Raw genomic sequence first — 17,775 nt, 5'->3', positions numbered from 1 at the left:
ACAAGATCACTGCTACTTTTACAACAGATTCAAACCTTTCAGTGTTCAGAATGCAACGTCATGGAATGTTTATCTGCACACAGTAAAAGAACAAGCAATACACAAACCCACAGCTCCCGTGTCCGGTAGTGTGCACACAAACCCATCAGGCCGTGCAGGAGAGGCTGGCACTGCCCCCCTCAGTCCATCCTGGCACACAAAGCACTGCCCCATGGCACAGCTTTCCTTCTGCAGCACTCCTGGCACAAAGGCACCTCCTCCCTCCCTCCCTCCCCCAGGGAGCTGAGCTGGTCCCTGTCCCCAAGGCCTGAGGAGCAGCTACCGCACGCTGTCCCTGAGGGTGGCCATGGCTGCGTGCAGAGCCTCCAGCTTCCCTGCAAGCCAGCCTGGGGGGGGCCCTTTCTGGAGCAGCAGCTTCACAGCCTCCACTGCTCCCTCCATGGTGCCTACTGCTGCCTTGTACTGCTCCTCAGAGGGTGGGTGACAGGCTCTTTTGGCCACAGGCTGCAGATTTAAGCAAACATGAAACATCAATTTAATACTGTGCTTGAGGGATCAGTCTTCATCCAAATGTAAGAAAGCCCTTAGGTGGAGCAGAGCTGCAAGAGTCCCTTGTCCTGTGAGGGTTCTTGCTGCCTGGCAGACACTACAGACCATTAAAATACCATACAAAGGGCCAGCAGTGCATGTGACCTTTGTTCTTACAACATGGAGGGCAGCAAGAGCAGCTCAGCTTTTCAGAGACACTCCAGAAGTGACAGAAATGAACAAAATCACACATACCTCTCCTGTTGACTCCAATTCTCCATCCACTTTCAAAACCTGTGCTGCACTCCAGGTGATCCTTTCTTGCTTCAGGCGTTCTGTTCGTGCTTCTCTTGTCTCCTCCACCTGCCTTGTCTGGGGAGAAAGCCCCAGGAGAGGTAACTGAACATTCACAGGCACAATTTATAGGCCAGAACAAAAGGGGGAGAGGGAGGGGTTTTAATGTGCAGTTCAAAGAATATTATTTCTCACACACTATTCTGGATCAGAGGCTGAGGTTATCCACAACTGCCAGTTCTTCTGTAAATTATCTGCTGGCCAAAAGCTGCTCAAGCACAGCCCTGTCTCAGGTTGCAGCTGTCCCCCCTTTCCCAAGGCCACTGTTCTGCAGGAACACCCACCTGCCCTGAGAGGATTTCTCCTAATATGCAAAAGGCACTGAGATGTTTCATACATGCTCATTTAGATCTCAGAAACTGATCCAAGAGAAATGGGGAAGGAAATCAAACCAAATTATCAAATCCTGTCTTTTGAATAGGCAACTTGTTTCAAAAACAACAGTGCAATTTAGTAAGTATTTTTTGATTAAGGATGATAAATGCTTTGCTTTTGTTGAAAGTTCTGGAGGACCAGTGAAAATAGGAATGGCAGTTGCTAATTCTGCTGATGAAAGCAAGTAGAGAAGTTCAACCACTCAGTTTATTTTAAAGTTACTTAATGGCCATGCAGATAATGCAAGACCCATGCTGTATATTGCTGATAGCACATGTACAGCATCAACTAAGACAGCAGTAAAATGGTTAAACAATACACATACCTTATCCAGAAAATTAACAACTTTGTTCTTGGCTTCTTCAGAATTAAGGCACCAAGGAACAACATCTTCATGTCTTGTTTCCTGTCAAAAATGTTAATGGTTGTTCAGTACATCCACACTAACAAGGGTACAAAATAGATGTTTTGTAACCAATCTAAGCAACCCAGGGCCCAACCCTTCTTCACTTCCAGCTCCTGAAATCTCTTCCACCTGCACCAGCCCCCAGCACTTTCAGTGTGTAACCCAGACCCAGATTGTGCAGTGAGGAGCAGCAAACATTTGAGCCAGGAGGATTTGTGTACAAGAGAAGATAACAGAAGCAAATGCCTGCAGCCAGAGTTGTGCTCTGCTCACCTCTGCAAAACGTGTGAATGCCTCCAGGGCGTGCTGGTGAATCAGCCAGGTCTGGTCAGCCAGCAGAGAGGCAAACAGACAGGACAGCTGGGGCACAACCTGCCTCTGCAACAGAACAAACAGCCAGCAGCTCCCAAGAGTTAGCTGAGCATATCTCATCATCATGAGTTATTACTGAAGGCTGGCTCTCAGACTGAGGGACAGGTTTGGGAAATGTGAGAGTGCTACTGCTCTGTCTGGCTATACTATAATATAGTATTATATTAAGGTATAATATAGTATACCTTAATAAAACCTTGTTCAACCTTCTGAATCATGGAGTCAGAGCACATTATTCTCCACACTGGAGTCACCTTACAACTATACTTCAACAACAGCATCATTTCAAAATAAGATCTTCTTCTGAAGTGTTTCCCTGTTGTATTGCACTAAATAGTTTTAAGTTGTTTGCACTGGCTGTTTGTATCCTATCACCACATGGTGAAGAAGAAGCACTGGGAGGGAGGTGACATTCTATTCTCACTTCTTGTTGCCTCTCACCAGTGAGAAAGGACTGGCATTTGAAGCATCTTGCATGCACTCAGCACATCTTGATGAAAAATAAACCTGCTGCAGACTGTTAATCCAAGACAACTGCCCTGGCATTCCTGTATCTATTTAATGAACTTGATCCCTTAACTGTATATTTAAATAAAAGTATTTTTATCAAAAGACAAGGCCATTTCACTAAGGCCACCATTCCATTTACCTGTGCTTCTTGTGGAATAAACACCTTTCCCATGGAAGAGAGAAAATCCAGCATGGCCAGACGGACGTGATCAGGGGGATGCAGCTGGAGCAGGGAGGACTGCAGTGCAAACACCTGCAGGACACAAACCCCAGCAGAGCCCATCACACTGACTGCAGGTGAAACTGAGCAGCTCATCCTCAAATCCAAACACAGGGAGCTCAGAAACCTGAAGGAATTGCTGCATCTCCAATAGAATTGGCCAGGATAAAGCTGCAGGGGGCATTTTAGGAAGAAATGAATATTATCCCTAGAGCACTTCCTTAGATCTCAATTATCTTACACAGGAAAGAGATTTTCAAAAGCATTCCCAAAATGCCATGTGCTCGGTTTGAAGGCCAGGAAAGTAATCAAGGAAGATTATTTCCTTGTTAAGAGAAGGCCAGAGCATGAAATAACTCATTTGAGATGTCAACAAATCACAAAGAACTTGGTTTTCATGTAGTGAATTATTCATAAGGTGGCATTGGGGGTTTTAGGATTTTTTTTTACCTGGGTCATCAGTTGAGCATCTAATGCTTGGATGAAAACCTCCAAAAGGTGAAGCAATAAACACAGTGTCTTCTGGAGACATGGCTCATCTGAGACCTTGAAGAGACCACAAGATATCAGTAACACTGCATTTTAGCTCATGGAGTAACTGCTTAGGAGAGAATGTCAAGTTACAGTAGCTTTCCAAAGTTCATAGCCTGATATAAAACATTGCATTGTAAGCAGCAAAGAAAATATTGAAATATTCGTATCAGTATTTCTAGGTGGTCATATTTTTATGAGCCCATTTTCTTTGATTTTTGTGAAGAACATTTCTTAACCCTCCTCTCCTTGCACCACTCACTAAAATAAGCACCTAAAGGTTATCTGAACTGTTTCTTTTCACTTTCAGTTGCCAAATGTCTTCACAGAATGGCTGAAGTTTGAAAAGACCTCTGAAGGGGCACATTGTTGGCTCTTCATTTTTTAATCTGGAGCATGAAAACCCTGACAATCCTTTTTTTCTTTGCTTTATGCAGCTGCAGCCATGAACAAGTCCATGGTGACAAGGCCACTGCTTGAGCACTTTGGGAGGAGGGTGATTGTCCCTGTGTGTCTCCATGTGCTGGGCTGTGCTCTAATGAAATCACCCTGAGTTTTGGTCACATTCTGATCAATATTTAAAATACACTGAATTTGTAACTGGTATGAAACAAAATCAGGTATTTCAGGCTTCTCCTTGAGCAAGTCTGAATGTGACACTGAGTAACAGATGGAGTAACAAGGAACCAAATATGTAATAACATTCAGGAAATTCAAACTCAAGCTTCCCAGAGCTCATCCTGCCCTACAGAAAAACCAGCTAAGAGCAGCACTGGTAAACCACTGAAACAGTCCAATGCAAGTGAAACAAATGAGCAACAACAACCTGAGGAAACAGCACCAAGACATGTTTTTACTGCTGGAGCAGCAAACTCTCTTACCTGCTTAGCCTGGAGAAAAGACCAGAACTGAGTGAGCATTCCCAGGACAGAATTCTGAAGTTCTGCCTCCAGAGTGGCATCAGCAGAAGTGCAGGCAGCCAGCAGGGCAGAAAGGGCAGTGTTCTAGGAGGAAAAAATGTGTGAGACCAACACATGACATGAACACATGTCATGCAAACCAACCCAAAACCCTAGGCTCATATGAAACATGTAAAGTGCTACAAGGTGGCAGGAAGCCCAAAGTGCTGCCTCAGCTGTTCAGAACAGCTAATCCAGCAGGAGAGCAGCCAACAAAGATTGCAGAGCTGGGAAATCATCCATGGCTCCTGAGTTTCACACACACTGCAGGTCATTTGCTGCACTGGCAGTAGAAATTTCATGTGGAAGCTTCTGGTTTCTCATGTTCCTTCATCAAAGAGACCAGTGAGCATCTTTCACATTTGATGCTGCATAAAACCAGCAGGTTTGAAAACTGAAGAGGAATTGTATGCTAAGGTACAGCATAAATGAGAAATTCTGAAGAAAAACAGATCTGCTCAGCCAGAGAGGAAACACAGAGAATCACAGAACCTCCACTAGCACAGCAGAGCTCCTAAGGTGCTACATATGACAAAAAAAACATTAAAATGAGAGTTCTTGCAGCAGACTGCTAACAGAACTGAGGTGATAACAACAGAATCCTTTGAAAAACGAGAGTTCAGTCATTTTTCCAGAGAGAAGCAGATCTCCTTACCACAGGGGGGAGCCCTCCCAAGGCTCGGCCGCTGCTCAGCCACTGCCGGCACCGCTGGAGCCCCGCCGAGCACAGCTGAGACAACACTTGTGCCCTGAGGTCAGCGCTCAGGGCTCTGAGGGACACGTGCTGCCACACAGCCAGGTTCTCCACCTCTTCAGGGGGAAATTCACGAGCAAATTCCACCTGGAAACAAAAGGCAAGAGAATCTAAACAGACCAGAAAACAATTTGGTAGCCCAGAAGATGAGAAACCAAACCAAAAAGATGAGAAAACAAAAAAGCTGGTTTGCTTCAGATTAATTATGCTAAACAATTTGTGTAAAGTATTTCCATATATAAATCCATCCATATAAAATCCATCTTTTTATTTGAAAAACATTTAGAAACTGCCACTTGTCACACACACAAGACATCAGAATGATTAAGCAACTGATTCTTTCAGCTTGAAGCATTGGCCCTAGTGAGTAGAAGTGGCTTCAGCCCCTCCAGGGTACACAGAGAGGCACTGACAGGACAGGACAGGACAGGACATTCCTCTTGACACCTGATGTCATGAGATGTCACAGATGCAATGACAGGACACAGTTTCAGCCAATCTGGGGAGATGTGCTGTTCTCATACTTTGTTAAAAAAAGACTTTATTGCTACCCAGCAAGACTCTTAGAAAGGTCAATGTGCTTTTCTTGTTTTAAAGAACACACTTGCACAAGGTGGGACACACAACAAGTAATAATTTAGTGACCTAATAACTTAGACTAAGTAATAACAAGTGCAGCAAGTGAGCACTCAACATCTTGTCACTTGTCCAGAACTGAAAAGGAATATTTGAACACAGGGCACTGATTCAAATCTCTGCTGGTGCTGAACTTGCCTGATGCTCTGGAGCCATCAGGAACAGCATTCTCCTCAGCAGCACAGCCAGGGCAGGGGCCTGGCAGCAGTCACTGGGCCAAGCCTTTACCTGCATTGGGGTAAAAGAGAAATGCACCTCGTTACACTGAGGGAAAAATCACCACTGAGCAAACAAATTCTGTCCTGGATATTCTGTGAGCTGCTTTGTGGGATCATAGCAGTTACACTGGAAATGAAATAAGCAGGGCATATTGGTTTGTATTTTCACTGTACTACTTCTGCTAATTATTAAGCCAGTTTGAAGAATTCAAATCTCTATTTGAATCTTTGCTGGTAGCACTCAAGAAACTTAAAACTGTGGTTCTTACCAAGTGGGCAATGACATTAACGTGGTGAGCACAGAGCTCAGCTGTTCCATACCTGAAACATGAGAGACAGCAGCTTGTGAATCTGTACTTCCTATTAAAATGCAGACTAAATAGCATAAATCTGGTCTGAGAAATTGCAATTTCCTCTAACATATTTAAATTTCATTTGCAGACACAATTTACTTGAGACAACCATTTCAAAAATCAGTTATTAAAGAGAGAAGCTGTGTTCCTCTTGCTTGCAAGAACATAAAAATGGCTAAGCCATTTCTACTCCTAATTTTCAAAATATGTTCTGTATCTGAAAATAACCCAAGTCTGGGACAAAAAAATCTCTCTCAAGCAAACGACAGATTAAGTACAACAAGAAGAGAATGAACTGGATGTGTGGGAAACCTGCTTGACTGTACTAGGAGTGTGTTACCTGGCAAGGAAGCACCAGGAGTCCATTGCCAGCAGAGATGTGATCATACTGGAACCCAGCACAGCTTCCAGCAGGGCATGCTCCTGAGGAGAAACAGCAAAATTACCACAGCCTGAATAGCAGAAAACAGAATAAACAGAAAAGAAAGCATTAAACTTTTATAACATTCCCCACTCTGAAAGAGAATAAAAATTGGCAAGACCACTGAGGTCCTCATAAACTTTCTTTTCCCTTTTCCCAAAAGTGATATTTGCTGTGTAACTGAACTCCAGCCATGCAACTGCTGATTTCTACAAAACCATCTCTGAGATGGTTCTCTCCCAGCATCTTTTCATTAGAAAGAACCCATTCTTTTTAAGCAGCACCTATGCATCACAACAGCTGAAGAATTGATAAGCAAAAGCCAATCTTACCAGCTGAGGGAAGTGTGATGGGAGTGTGGAAGCAATGAAGGAGCACAGGTGGACACACACATAGTGGTAGAGGCTGATGGGAACTGCTGGCTGTCCTGGACTGAGCACCTGTGGCAAACACACAGGGAGAGAAAGCTCCACACAACACTGCTGGAAACTGAGGAACAGAGCTGACAACAAAGACAGGCTGCAAGGGAAAAAAAAAAAAAAAAAAACAAAAAAATAAAAAAGAGAAAAAGAGAACAGTTTAATTACAGATATTGAGTTCCAAATCCTGCAAGCAACATTGGTATTACAAAATCTTTGTCTTCACCCAGGAAAGACAGCAATAACTTCAGTGCTTTTACACCAGATTCATGCTGCTGATTGCCTTCCCCTTTTATCAATTCAAGTGATTATTAAGGGGTTCAGGCATAAAAGTGTGAGACTTTAACTTAGTTACATTCAGAGCCTTATTCCTACCCTCCAAGTACATTAAATACCACTCCTTCTCTGAAAAAACAAAGCCATCTCTGTCTCTGTATCCTTCACTCCCGAGGCAATGATCAGATCCTGTTAGTCTTGGCAGAAGGATGGAAATCCATAGTGACAATTTTCCAAGTTCAGTTGCAAAGCAAGCTGCAGCAGCTGAGCCCTTTGTTTGCCTGTTTGACTGCTGTGGTGATAGAACTACAATAAAAACCTTTTTTTGTACCTTTTTCCTGTGTTCCAGAGAGTTTGCACTTCTTCTGCCTGAGAGGACAGCTTGTCCATTATGGTAAGCAGGAGGAGACACTGGGGCAGCTGCTGCTCAGGAGGGAGACCTGTAGAAATTTGGGTTTCAGGTGTGAAAAGTGTGCAAACTGGCTTGTAAGCAAGTGTAGAGGCAAATTGATGAGCTATCTCAGAATTGTGAGATGTTGGTGAGGGCAGAAATCAAGAAGAGCTTGTTGAAACAAAAAGCTGATATTTTCCCCCAGGCATGCTACTTTTCACAGAAAATACTTATGAAAAAAATAAAGCTGTCTTCCCCTACCAACAGAACAGCAGAAAAAATCCATCTTAAAATCCATCTTTGAAAGTTTGTGGCAAATGTGGATTGAAATGATGTAAAAGAGCAGAGTTGACAGGATTTCTGCTAATCAGATTAACAGTGCAGTTAATGTGAGTACTGCACTGTAATCTGATTACAAATGAGTACTTTGGAAAAGATGAATCCAGCAACAACATAAAATCCACCCAAATTAGCAGGCCATCAGCTCTATCACAGCACTTACAGAAAAACCAGAAACAAGTAAGTGAGTACAGAATATTATGGTCCAGAAAGTCAAAATGTCAATGCTGGGATTGTACTTTCAACCCACCTAAATTTTCACTTAACACTTGTTCCATGAAAGGACTAAAGGGAAGGAGCTGGGTGATGAGAGGGTCCAGAGCCACAAGAAAAACCTGGGATATTTCATCTTGATGAACTTCCAAGATCTCTGGAGCATAAAGACTGGGAGGAAATTTGCTGAGGGGAAATGGAAAAAAAAAAAAAAAGAAGTTAAATATTCTCAGTAGCATTTTTAGGCAAATTCATTATTTCCTTATTCCTGTGAAATAAAAGCAGAAAAAGCTCCCCATTTTAGAATGTTATAGCTCAAGAGTAACAACTCTGCATCCAGCCTTTAAAATAAGCATCACAATCTAATATTTTACTAAACATTTAAAGAAAACCTTACAAGCTCACAGAAAAATGTGTGTAAAATACATAACATCTCTCATAAGAAACAGATCACAAAGAGTCAAGTGAAAGGGAAAAGCCAAGAAAACACTTTTATACATGATTTTACAGCCATAAATATCACAGCACTAACTTAACACATGACCCTAAAAGGGTATCACAGCTTCTCTGAAGAGGAAAAAAAACACCTTGAGCAATAAAAGAAAAAAATTACCAATAGGAGAATAAAGGAACATATAATGAAATAACCTTATAATCTTGCAGCTTATAAAGTGAACTGTAAAAATGCTGCTTTCCTACTCAAAAATCCTGCTCATTATTCCCTGAGTGAATAAAAGTTTACAACCTTCCACTTGGGAAAAACCTACAAGGGGAGTTTACAAGGGGAGTAAACTTAGAAGAAGAAACTCATAAAAAAAATATCCAGCCCATCTTGCAGTGAACTCAGGTGCACATCTCACCACAGGGCCTGGTGTGAATTCCAACAAAGGGCAGAAATCAGCCCTCTGATTTCACAGATTAAACAATTATTAATATAAAGTCTGGCATCTCTTATATTCTCAACCACTGCAGCAACCAAACTTTTGGAAAGGAAAGTGATAAAACTCTTGCAGACATTTATAAGTGTAGTATGAAAAGAGCATCTGTTTCCAGGAGAACCAGAGTCCTTCTGTGAGATTCCACAAAATGATTAACACAACAATAAAGTTCTGAAAAATTTCAGGACACTATTTCTGATCCCCTCTTTCCCCAGGACAAATTTTTCCAAACTTTGTCTTAAAGTAGAAACAATCTGTCAAAAGGCGCTGCTGACACCTGCATTTAGTTGTAGAGACTTTTTTCTGCATATCCAACACATAATTTGTTAATAAATCTTGCATAAATAATTGCTCTGAAGTTAATTGTTTGTCATTATGGGACATGCACAGTATTGATCAAGAATGGGGTTTAGGGTAAGTATAAAACACTAAATCACCAAATTTATTAAAAATATTTTAGCTTTCAGTACATGAAAAAAGATAGCAACAACTCTGGAATGAGAAGTGCATTTTTACACATCAAAATATTTGTAATTTAAGAAGGTAATACTGAAATATTATTAAGATACTATCAAGAATCAATTCTTTCTACTTCACATACCTGTAGATCTGAAGAAAGAGCTGATGTAACTGAGAACAGGAACCAGAGAGGCAGACACGAAATTCCTGCAAAAACCATCAATATTGAGTGATATTTTTAAAATAAAATCCATTATTAATTACATGAATTACTGAATATCTCCTACCAACTCCTCAGTGCCACTGCATGAAAAAACCTGTTCCAGTTTTTTTTTCTGGGAAATCCCAACATTAACCCTGCACAGGCTTGTGAGTATTTACAGGTGGAAGAACTAAAGCAGGTTATGCCTGGATGTTAATTATACTGCCCATATGGGATAAGCTGTAAATCATTAAGATATTATATAATTATAGAAGAAAATGATTCCATCTGCAGACCAGAGGCTTAAATTTAATACTAACACAGAACTGAAGTATTAAAACCTACCTTGGTGTAGTGTACAAGGGAGTTAGCAAAGAACCTGCACAGTTTCACTGTCTTCTGGAACAGCCTGAAGTCAGTGCCCTCCTGCCCAAAAGAAGCAGTGCTAAAAGTTCATTTAGAGTAATTAATAGGGAGTAAAATAAAAGTTAGCTTGCTAACAGTGTTCAAACCCTATTTCACATTTGATTCTCCAAAGACTCTACAGCTAAGGGTGGAAAACTTGAAAAATATTTAGTATGTATGCTTCAGCACTTTCAGAGCAATATTAAGGATTTGCCTGACCTTGGGATATTGTCAGTTTAGGAAATAAAGAAGAATTCTCACATAGTATGGTGAAAATTTAGTGTCTCTAAAACATCCTCAATCTCCACAAAGCTGTGGGCCTCATTTTCAGGTGGTTTCAAAGGTATTCTGTCATGAAACAAATAAAATCCCAAAAAACCCAACCCAATTTACTCCAAGCAATAACACAGCACAAAGAATTTCTCCTCCTGAGGTTCACTGGCAGCTTTGGGAGCTTTTTAACTCACCTGTACTTCTGACACCTTCATTTGCTCAGCCAGCTGCAAACAGGAGTCAAAAGACAGAAGAATGTCCTTGCACAGGCCACTGAGGATGTCACTGTGCTTCAGGTGGCCCTGCAGCAGGGAGTGATGCTTCAGGCTTTGCCTGAATGACAGGAATACATAGAAACAGGTATTTAACTGTCAGAAGTGATGACACAATGAGTTCTAACAAATCCAAATGAGTAATGATTCAATTTAGCCTTTTATACAGCAGTGATTGGTGCAATATCTGTGAGCACTGAAAGCAGCAACTCAGAGAGAACAACCCTGTCCATGGCCATGACTGAAACCCAGGGCAGAGGCAGGATGGAAGTTTGAAAGAGCCAAATCAAGGTAAAAACATCAACAGAACTGCAGGTCAGACCTCTTCATGTCATCACTCAGACAACAGTGCTGCAAATTTTCTTGTGCATTTAATTCCAGAAAATCAAGTTTCTATTACTTTTCATACCAATTCCTACCTACTTTCACTGGCACTGCTCCTAGCTAAATTTCCTTTCTAGTACATTGAATTCTCTCATTTTAATTTTATTAGAACCTCTGAGCACAAAGCAATTGATTCATTCATTATTTGAAACTACACCACAATAAAACCCAAAGAGTTTAGCTACATACTTGATGATGAACTTCCATGTATTGGCATGAAGAGCATGGTCCATATTGGAAATGACAGAGCAGATCTCCAGCACAGTGTGGATTACTAAGGAAATAACAGCACCAGAGTTAAATCAGATTTATGAGCTCACAGCAACCCCAAAAGAATACTGAGAGAATACCAGCACACTGACATGAATGAGGAAAATGGCTCAGTGTTTAGCTGCTGCCCCTGTTCTAAAATCTACACAACATTCCTACAGCCTCAGGAGAAAAATGGAAATATTTCAGGTTCAAAATGCTGCTTTCTGAAAAGCTGGTCAGGACAGCAGGAAGTGAGCACACTCAGAAAGCTGTTTTAAAATTTCAAACATACTCTCCAAAGAAAAAAAGACTGAGCAAGATTAAAAAAGTATCAAATCCATGCATACCTGACACCATATATGTGATGTCATCTTCAGTGGAAGCAGAGTCTATGGAAATCAGATCAACCAGTTCCATCAGCTGTTTCTGAAGGGAGTAAGTTTCCTTGAACATGGATTGGAGGAGGTCAGAAATTAAGTGCAGGTGCCCATAGTACACTGATTCACTGTCCTGAAATGGGGAGGAAGAGGTTTGTAAAACAGCTCAGGACTCACAGCCTGATTTTTCACATGCAGAAAACACCAAGAGCTTTGCCATACATTTCTCTGGAGAAAAAGAACAAGGCACAGATGTATCTACTTTAACTCAATACACAGCCCTTGAGCACTCAATATAAAATATGTTCACCTGCAGCTTGTGGGAAACTAATGAGGTCTGGCTGGATCAGGATCCATATTTTTGAACCAAACAGGACAATGTCAGCAGCAAAGGAAGTAGCATTCCAAAGATTTCCCAATACTTTCATATTAGAATTACCATATAAAGATATGGCACCTGAGTTTGTGTCCTGACATGGAAAACTGAGGTAAATGTTCCCATAAGAAAGAAGTATTAAAAATATTAAAATGAAAGGCAACCAAAAGTTAGTGTGTGCTAATCTTGTTTTATTTTCAATGCTTGGAGGGAATTACTGTTGCACCTGAAAATCCAGATCAGTCCATATCAGAAACTGATACACAGTGCTCACTGTAACCAACATAAACCTGCTAATCTCAGCTTTCAATCCACTCTGGAACTTGCCATTTGTAGCTCTGTAACTACTGTAGCCAGCACTGCACAGATGCCTCAGAGCACTCTGCTCCTGAGCAGAATGTTCAGTTAACACTGATGCAAAGGATGGAAACAGCCCAGGGTGAGCTTCTCACCAGCAGGGCAGACAGATGAAAAATCATCTCTGTACCTGTGCACTCAGTGCAGTCTGAAAATTACTTAGCAACTAAAATTAAAGAATAATACATTAATATGGTATTCACATTCTCTGAACAGAGAGAGACATAATTCTCTCTCCCAGGATTTTTCCTGGGAAAGGCATGAAGAACCTCAGAGAAGAAGAGAAAACAATTCTTATCTCTATTCACTACTCCTGTTGCTTTGCACATGTAGAATGTGTTATGGAGATTTACCCAAAGTGATTTGTTCATTGGACACCAGTGAGGGTTGTTTTGATTCCTTGGCCAATTGGGTCAAAGCTGTGTCCTGGCTGTCTGCAGACAGTCACAGGTTTTTCTTAAGTATCTCTTTTGATAACTATATCAAAACTATCATAATTATATTCCTTAGTATAGTATTTCTTTAATATGTAATATAGCATAGTATTAGGATAATATAGTATACCTTAATAAAACCTTGTTCAACCTTCTGAATCATGGAGCCAGAGCACATTATTCTCCACATTGGAGTCACCTTACAACTATACTTCAACAACAGCATCATTTCAAAATAAGATCTTCTTCTGAAGTGTTTCCCTGTTGTATTGCACTAAATAGTTGTTAAGTTGTTTGCACTGGCTGTTTGTATCCTATCACCACATGGTCTTCCATGGACCCCAAGTGTCAGCGTGGTCTCTCCTGGTTTCCCCATCCTGTCACCCCTCCTCACTTGTAGTCATTGAAGATTACAAGAAAATTGTCTCATAATAGGCATATCCTGAAAAAGGATCACTGTTTATTCTGCATGTGCCTCACTGTCTTTGCAGTCTCAAAAGTAACACTCATCCAAAAAAAATAGATGTTGTCTGTATGTCACAGACATTTTTTTAATGTATTCAAAATGTTAATAATCATTTTCAAAAAGCAAATATTTTTCTGAGACAAAATGAAAATATTTGTTTTTAATTATGTGGTTTTAACTAAGTAAAAATCTTTGGCAGAATAATATATTATATTTAACACATCATATGAAATAATATATAATTATTTATTATACATTATCTGTATAAATGAAATATATTATTAATGAATAATATATAAGACAGTAAAATGTGAGGGTTGCATTTTACACATGCAACCCTCACATTGGCTGTAGTCCCTCTCCTCCAGCCCTTAAAACCCCTTAGAGGCAGCTGGCCTGGCCTCTTTTTTCATGTGGTCCTTTCCATCTGGTGGTTCTCCTGGGAACAAACTGAGGCCATTTGTCCCCACGTGGAGAAAAGTTTCTGGCCTTTCACCTTTGTCCATGTAAGATGTGCTAGTTGGACTGGACCCAACCAGCCTGCCCAGCCATGGATTCTCACATTCTTCCACTCCCAAAAGGCAAGGAGCAGCAGGGTTTGTGTGCTGCCAGCAGAGCCCTACCTTGCAGTGAGTGAAGGTGCTTTTGAGCACGCAGAGCAGGGAGGAGGGCAGCGAGCGGATGCTGCGCAGGGACAGCTCCCGCGCCGAGCACAGGCAGCGCACGCAGCCCGTCAGCGTCTCCAGCAGCTGCACCACCACCTGGGATCAACACTCAACAACATCAGCACTCCTGCAATGCCTCCAAAAGCAGCTTTGCTGAGCTGAAATACACCTGGGGTTTATGGCAGTTAAAGCTCGCTGCTATTTGTATAAATGAGTTTGTTAAAGATGAATGAAGCTCCAGAGTTTTTCTCCATAGCCTTTTCTCCGTACCATCCCCTTCATGAAAACTCCTGTTTCTTTCACTATGGTTCTCAATGTTAAAATTCAGAATAAAGTGACATATATATAAACAGGGGCCAGGTTCACTCTTTAAATATGGGGAGGCACATTCTGCCTGCAGGAGGGACTTGGAGCAGAATTTCAGATGATTTTTTTAAATTATTATTAGCATCACATGCCAGATGTAATCAAATCATTCACAAAATGTTAACTGAACTTCTACTACAAAGGAAGATTAAATCACATTTTAAATCTTAACACCTTTTTAGTAATTAGTAATTTAGCAGTTTAGGTTAAAGCAAAGAGTGATGTAAATATTAATTTGACAGCTTATGAGATGGGACTTGCCTGGAGCAGATTCCTCACAGTACTGCACAGCTCTGTGCTCTGGCTGCTCAGTCCTTTGGCCTTGCTGCATAATTCACACATCAAGTTATCAAAGAACTGTAGAGTCTGGCAAAACACAACAAAAAATGAAATATTTTACTTCCAAAGGTACACATAATACTAAATAATAAGATTAAACAATTAATAACAAATAATAACACCATTGTATACCTGCTTGCTGCCTTGGCATGAAGGCACAGAGAGAACTCACAGCAGAAAACACTTTGCAGCATTTCAGTCATAAAGCATGATATAACAAGAAGCAAAAACCATTTTTATGCATATATTATAGACAGAAGACATTTTAGCTGTCTTATATATTATTCATTAATAATATATTTAATTTATACAGATAATGTATAATAAATAATATCATATATTATTTCATATGATATGTTAAATATATTATATTATTCTACCAAAGATTTTTACTTAGTTAAAACCACATAATTTAAAAAAAAAATTCATTTTGTCTCAGAAAAAATATTTGCTTGTTGAAAATGATTATTAACATTTTGAATACATTAAAAAAATGTCTGTGACATACAGACAACATCTATTTCTACTTTAATTGAGGTTTTTGGATGAGTGCTACTTTTGAGACTACAAAGACAGTGAGGCACATGCAGGATAAACAGTGATCCTTTTTCAGGATATGCCTATTATGAGACAATTTTCTTGTAATCTTCAAAAACTTGTTACTTGAGAGAAAATATGAGAAAGGAAAATCAAGTGCTTTTTACTGGCTTCTTAAAATGGACAAGCTGAGTCTTGAAACTTAAATCAGTAATTTGGCACCTCTTTACTTCACTTAAAATGCAAGCAGTTATTTTAACACACCTATGGCACAAAATTCTCAAAAAAATTAATCAAAAAAGAACACATATTGTGAGGTCAGTGTGGTCTAAAAGATTATTCACTATATTAATTCACAAATTTCACAACATTCATTTTTGATATGGGAGTGTTGAGCTCTTCAGTTTACTTGTCCTGAGAAGCTCCCTCACTTAAAAATTCTCCACCTTGGTCATTTTACAAAAAGCCCAATTTTTTCAGAAAGAAATAAAACCCAAGTCTATTGCTGAATATAGAAAGCAGAACATTGCATATTTGATTTTCTCCCTACTGTAAAGAACAAGAACAATCACAGAAACAATTCAACACAACACTGTGAAAACTCTTAATGAGTAAATTTCAATTTTTGTAGCCCATAGATATTTTGCAACCCCAAAGAAGAATCATTGCAATCTAAGCAGGTTCTAACATTGAACTGACAGAAAATTCCACAGTTAACTGGAGTTGTCCTACCTTAGGTAATACTTTTGAGAAAAAACTTTGTTCCACATCTTCAAGGCTGATATGTGGCAAAAACATTTCAGTCAGGATCCTCAAAATACCTGCAAAGAAAAACATTTCCAATGTGTAACTCTCAGAAAAATACAGCAACCTACCAGAGGAAATAAAGAACTGCAGAAAGCAAAAACAAATCAGGTACTTGATTTTGAGACAGGCAACAGAACGTTTGCCTTATCTGAAATGCAGGAAAACACACAGACATGATCTGAAAACTCAAGGAACTGTAATAGCTCCAACATGCACAAACCCATCAAAAATAGCAGCACACCCGACTAAACTCAGCTGAAGGCTGAGCACAACTGCCAAGCCCACAGATCCACAATTTGCCACATTCCAAACTGCAAACAGTAGCAAGTTTTGTAACGCAACATAATATGCAATGTAACAATTTTAGCAACACTCATAAACAGTTACAAATCAGCCTAATTTTCTTTAAACTATTAGCTTTGTCACCGGGAAGATAACAGCCCAAAAGACAATAAAACACTAGATAAGAAACACTTTTTTTGTGTATTTAAAGATCAGAAGTAGCAGAAAGGAAAAAGCAGCCTGAGATGCAGAGTTTCTATAAGGGCATTTATAAAGCTTATTCAATGTGCAGTTAGTGGAATATACAGGGTCCAGCAGGATTGCTGAAGGCTCCGAAAAGTTGTAGCAGAAGCATTTTAAGCATTGCAGCGATTTTAATTTTAATGCAATTGCAATAGAGGGCTCCAAAGGAAGAGGCATTTCTTAGCCTTTACTTACGAATATGCTCAGTCCAGTCCTCAGACTCTGCATACATTGAGTAAAAACGTTAAAGAAAAATCAAACTTATTCTGCTATAAAGGCTATCTTTAAAGCATCTGCAGAAGCCACAGTGATTTCTATTCAAATTGGTGGGGATGCTCCACAACCAACGTAGGCTGATAGCCTGGAGTATCCACAGGATCAACAAAGTATTTCCAAAGTGTATTACAGAGTAAGCCTTGAGGGATTGGTTTTTTTGGGATATTTTTCCGGTGGTGTGTGGTTACGGTTTTTTTAGGGAGTTGGACTTTTGTTTTCTGAGGGGTAGATGAGAGGTGTGTGGGGGATTACCTAAAGTGCTAAGTGAACCACACGCGATGTTCTAGATTCTCTAAATCTTTTATTCCAGGGAAAGGCTGTACCCGTCTCCAGCGAAACTCCCGGTACCCGGCCCCTCACAAAGGTCTCACCGCTCTCCCTCACACACATTCTCGAACCGTACAACTCCGAAGGAAGCAAACCCCCCCTCCAACACCACTCGTGTGCCTTTCCCACAGCCACCCTGAGCCCCGCTGGGAAGGATATCAGGAGCCGGGGCAGCACGGCGGGCAGCTCCCGGCGGCACAGCTCCCAGTCCCAGCCGTCCAGCTCCCGCAGGAGCTGCTCGGGGTCCGCCTGGGACATGGCGGCGGCCGCGCTCCCCTCAGCGCGGGGCAGCGGCGCCCGCGCTCCCACAACGCCCCGCGCCCGCCCGAGGAAGCGGAAGCGGCTCCGTGAGGGAGCGGCGGGGATGGCGGAGCGTGGCCCGGAGAGAGCGGCGGCCGCGGGTGGGTGCGGGCACGGCGCGGGGAAAGCGGCGTGGGAAACGCTCCCGGAGCCCCGAACTCCG

The 17,775-nt window shown here is 41.0% G+C and overlaps 1 protein-coding gene across 3 annotated transcripts; it reads right to left on the bottom strand.

Moving 5' to 3' along the window:
• Positions 1 to 51: 51 nt before the first annotated feature.
• Positions 52 to 17,606, bottom strand: FIRRM (FIGNL1 interacting regulator of recombination and mitosis). Of its 3 annotated transcripts, XM_074546430.1 has the most exons (24): positions 17,472 to 17,606; positions 16,905 to 16,944; positions 16,110 to 16,198; positions 14,763 to 14,867; positions 14,094 to 14,231; positions 11,808 to 11,970; positions 11,398 to 11,482; positions 10,747 to 10,885; positions 10,220 to 10,300; positions 9,815 to 9,879; positions 8,313 to 8,461; positions 7,664 to 7,772; positions 6,970 to 7,156; positions 6,557 to 6,639; positions 6,133 to 6,184; positions 5,784 to 5,873; positions 4,911 to 5,096; positions 4,178 to 4,300; positions 3,216 to 3,311; positions 2,685 to 2,798; positions 1,937 to 2,041; positions 1,583 to 1,663; positions 784 to 900; positions 52 to 504 (listed from the first exon to the last, which is right to left on the bottom strand). In XM_074546430.1, exons 1-24 carry the CDS (start codon positions 17,568 to 17,570, stop codon positions 319 to 321), a joined length of 2,682 nt encoding a protein of 893 aa, XP_074402531.1. In that variant the 5' UTR covers positions 17,571 to 17,606; the 3' UTR covers positions 52 to 318. The 3 variants fall into 3 exon arrangements, with proteins under 3 accessions (XP_074402531.1, XP_074402532.1, XP_074402533.1); XM_074546431.1 differs by lacking the exon at positions 14,094 to 14,231; XM_074546432.1 differs by lacking the exons at positions 14,094 to 14,231; positions 14,763 to 14,867.
• Positions 17,607 to 17,775: the final 169 nt, after the last annotated feature.

This window comes from Zonotrichia albicollis, chromosome 8, assembly GCF_047830755.1.
Source record: "Zonotrichia albicollis isolate bZonAlb1 chromosome 8, bZonAlb1.hap1, whole genome shotgun sequence".
Classification (NCBI taxonomy): Eukaryota; Metazoa; Chordata; class Aves; order Passeriformes; family Passerellidae; genus Zonotrichia; species Zonotrichia albicollis.
This window is presented reverse-complemented; position numbering and strand designations above follow the sequence as displayed.

Excerpts from the sequence above, each read along its gene's own strand:
- FIRRM (XM_074546430.1), bottom strand. The coding sequence starts at position 17,570 with ATGTCCCAGGCGGACCCCGAGCAGCTCCTGCGGGAGCTGGACGGCTGG. Across the intron at positions 16,945-17,471 it reads CCGTGCTGCCCCGGCTCCTG|TCAATGTATGCAGAGTCTGA; the intron begins ATATCCTTCCCA and ends TAACGTTTTTAC. Across the intron at positions 2,799-3,215 it reads ATGCTCAACTGATGACCCAG|GTGTTTGCACTGCAGTCCTC; the intron begins GTAAAAAAAAAT and ends TGTGTCCTGCAG.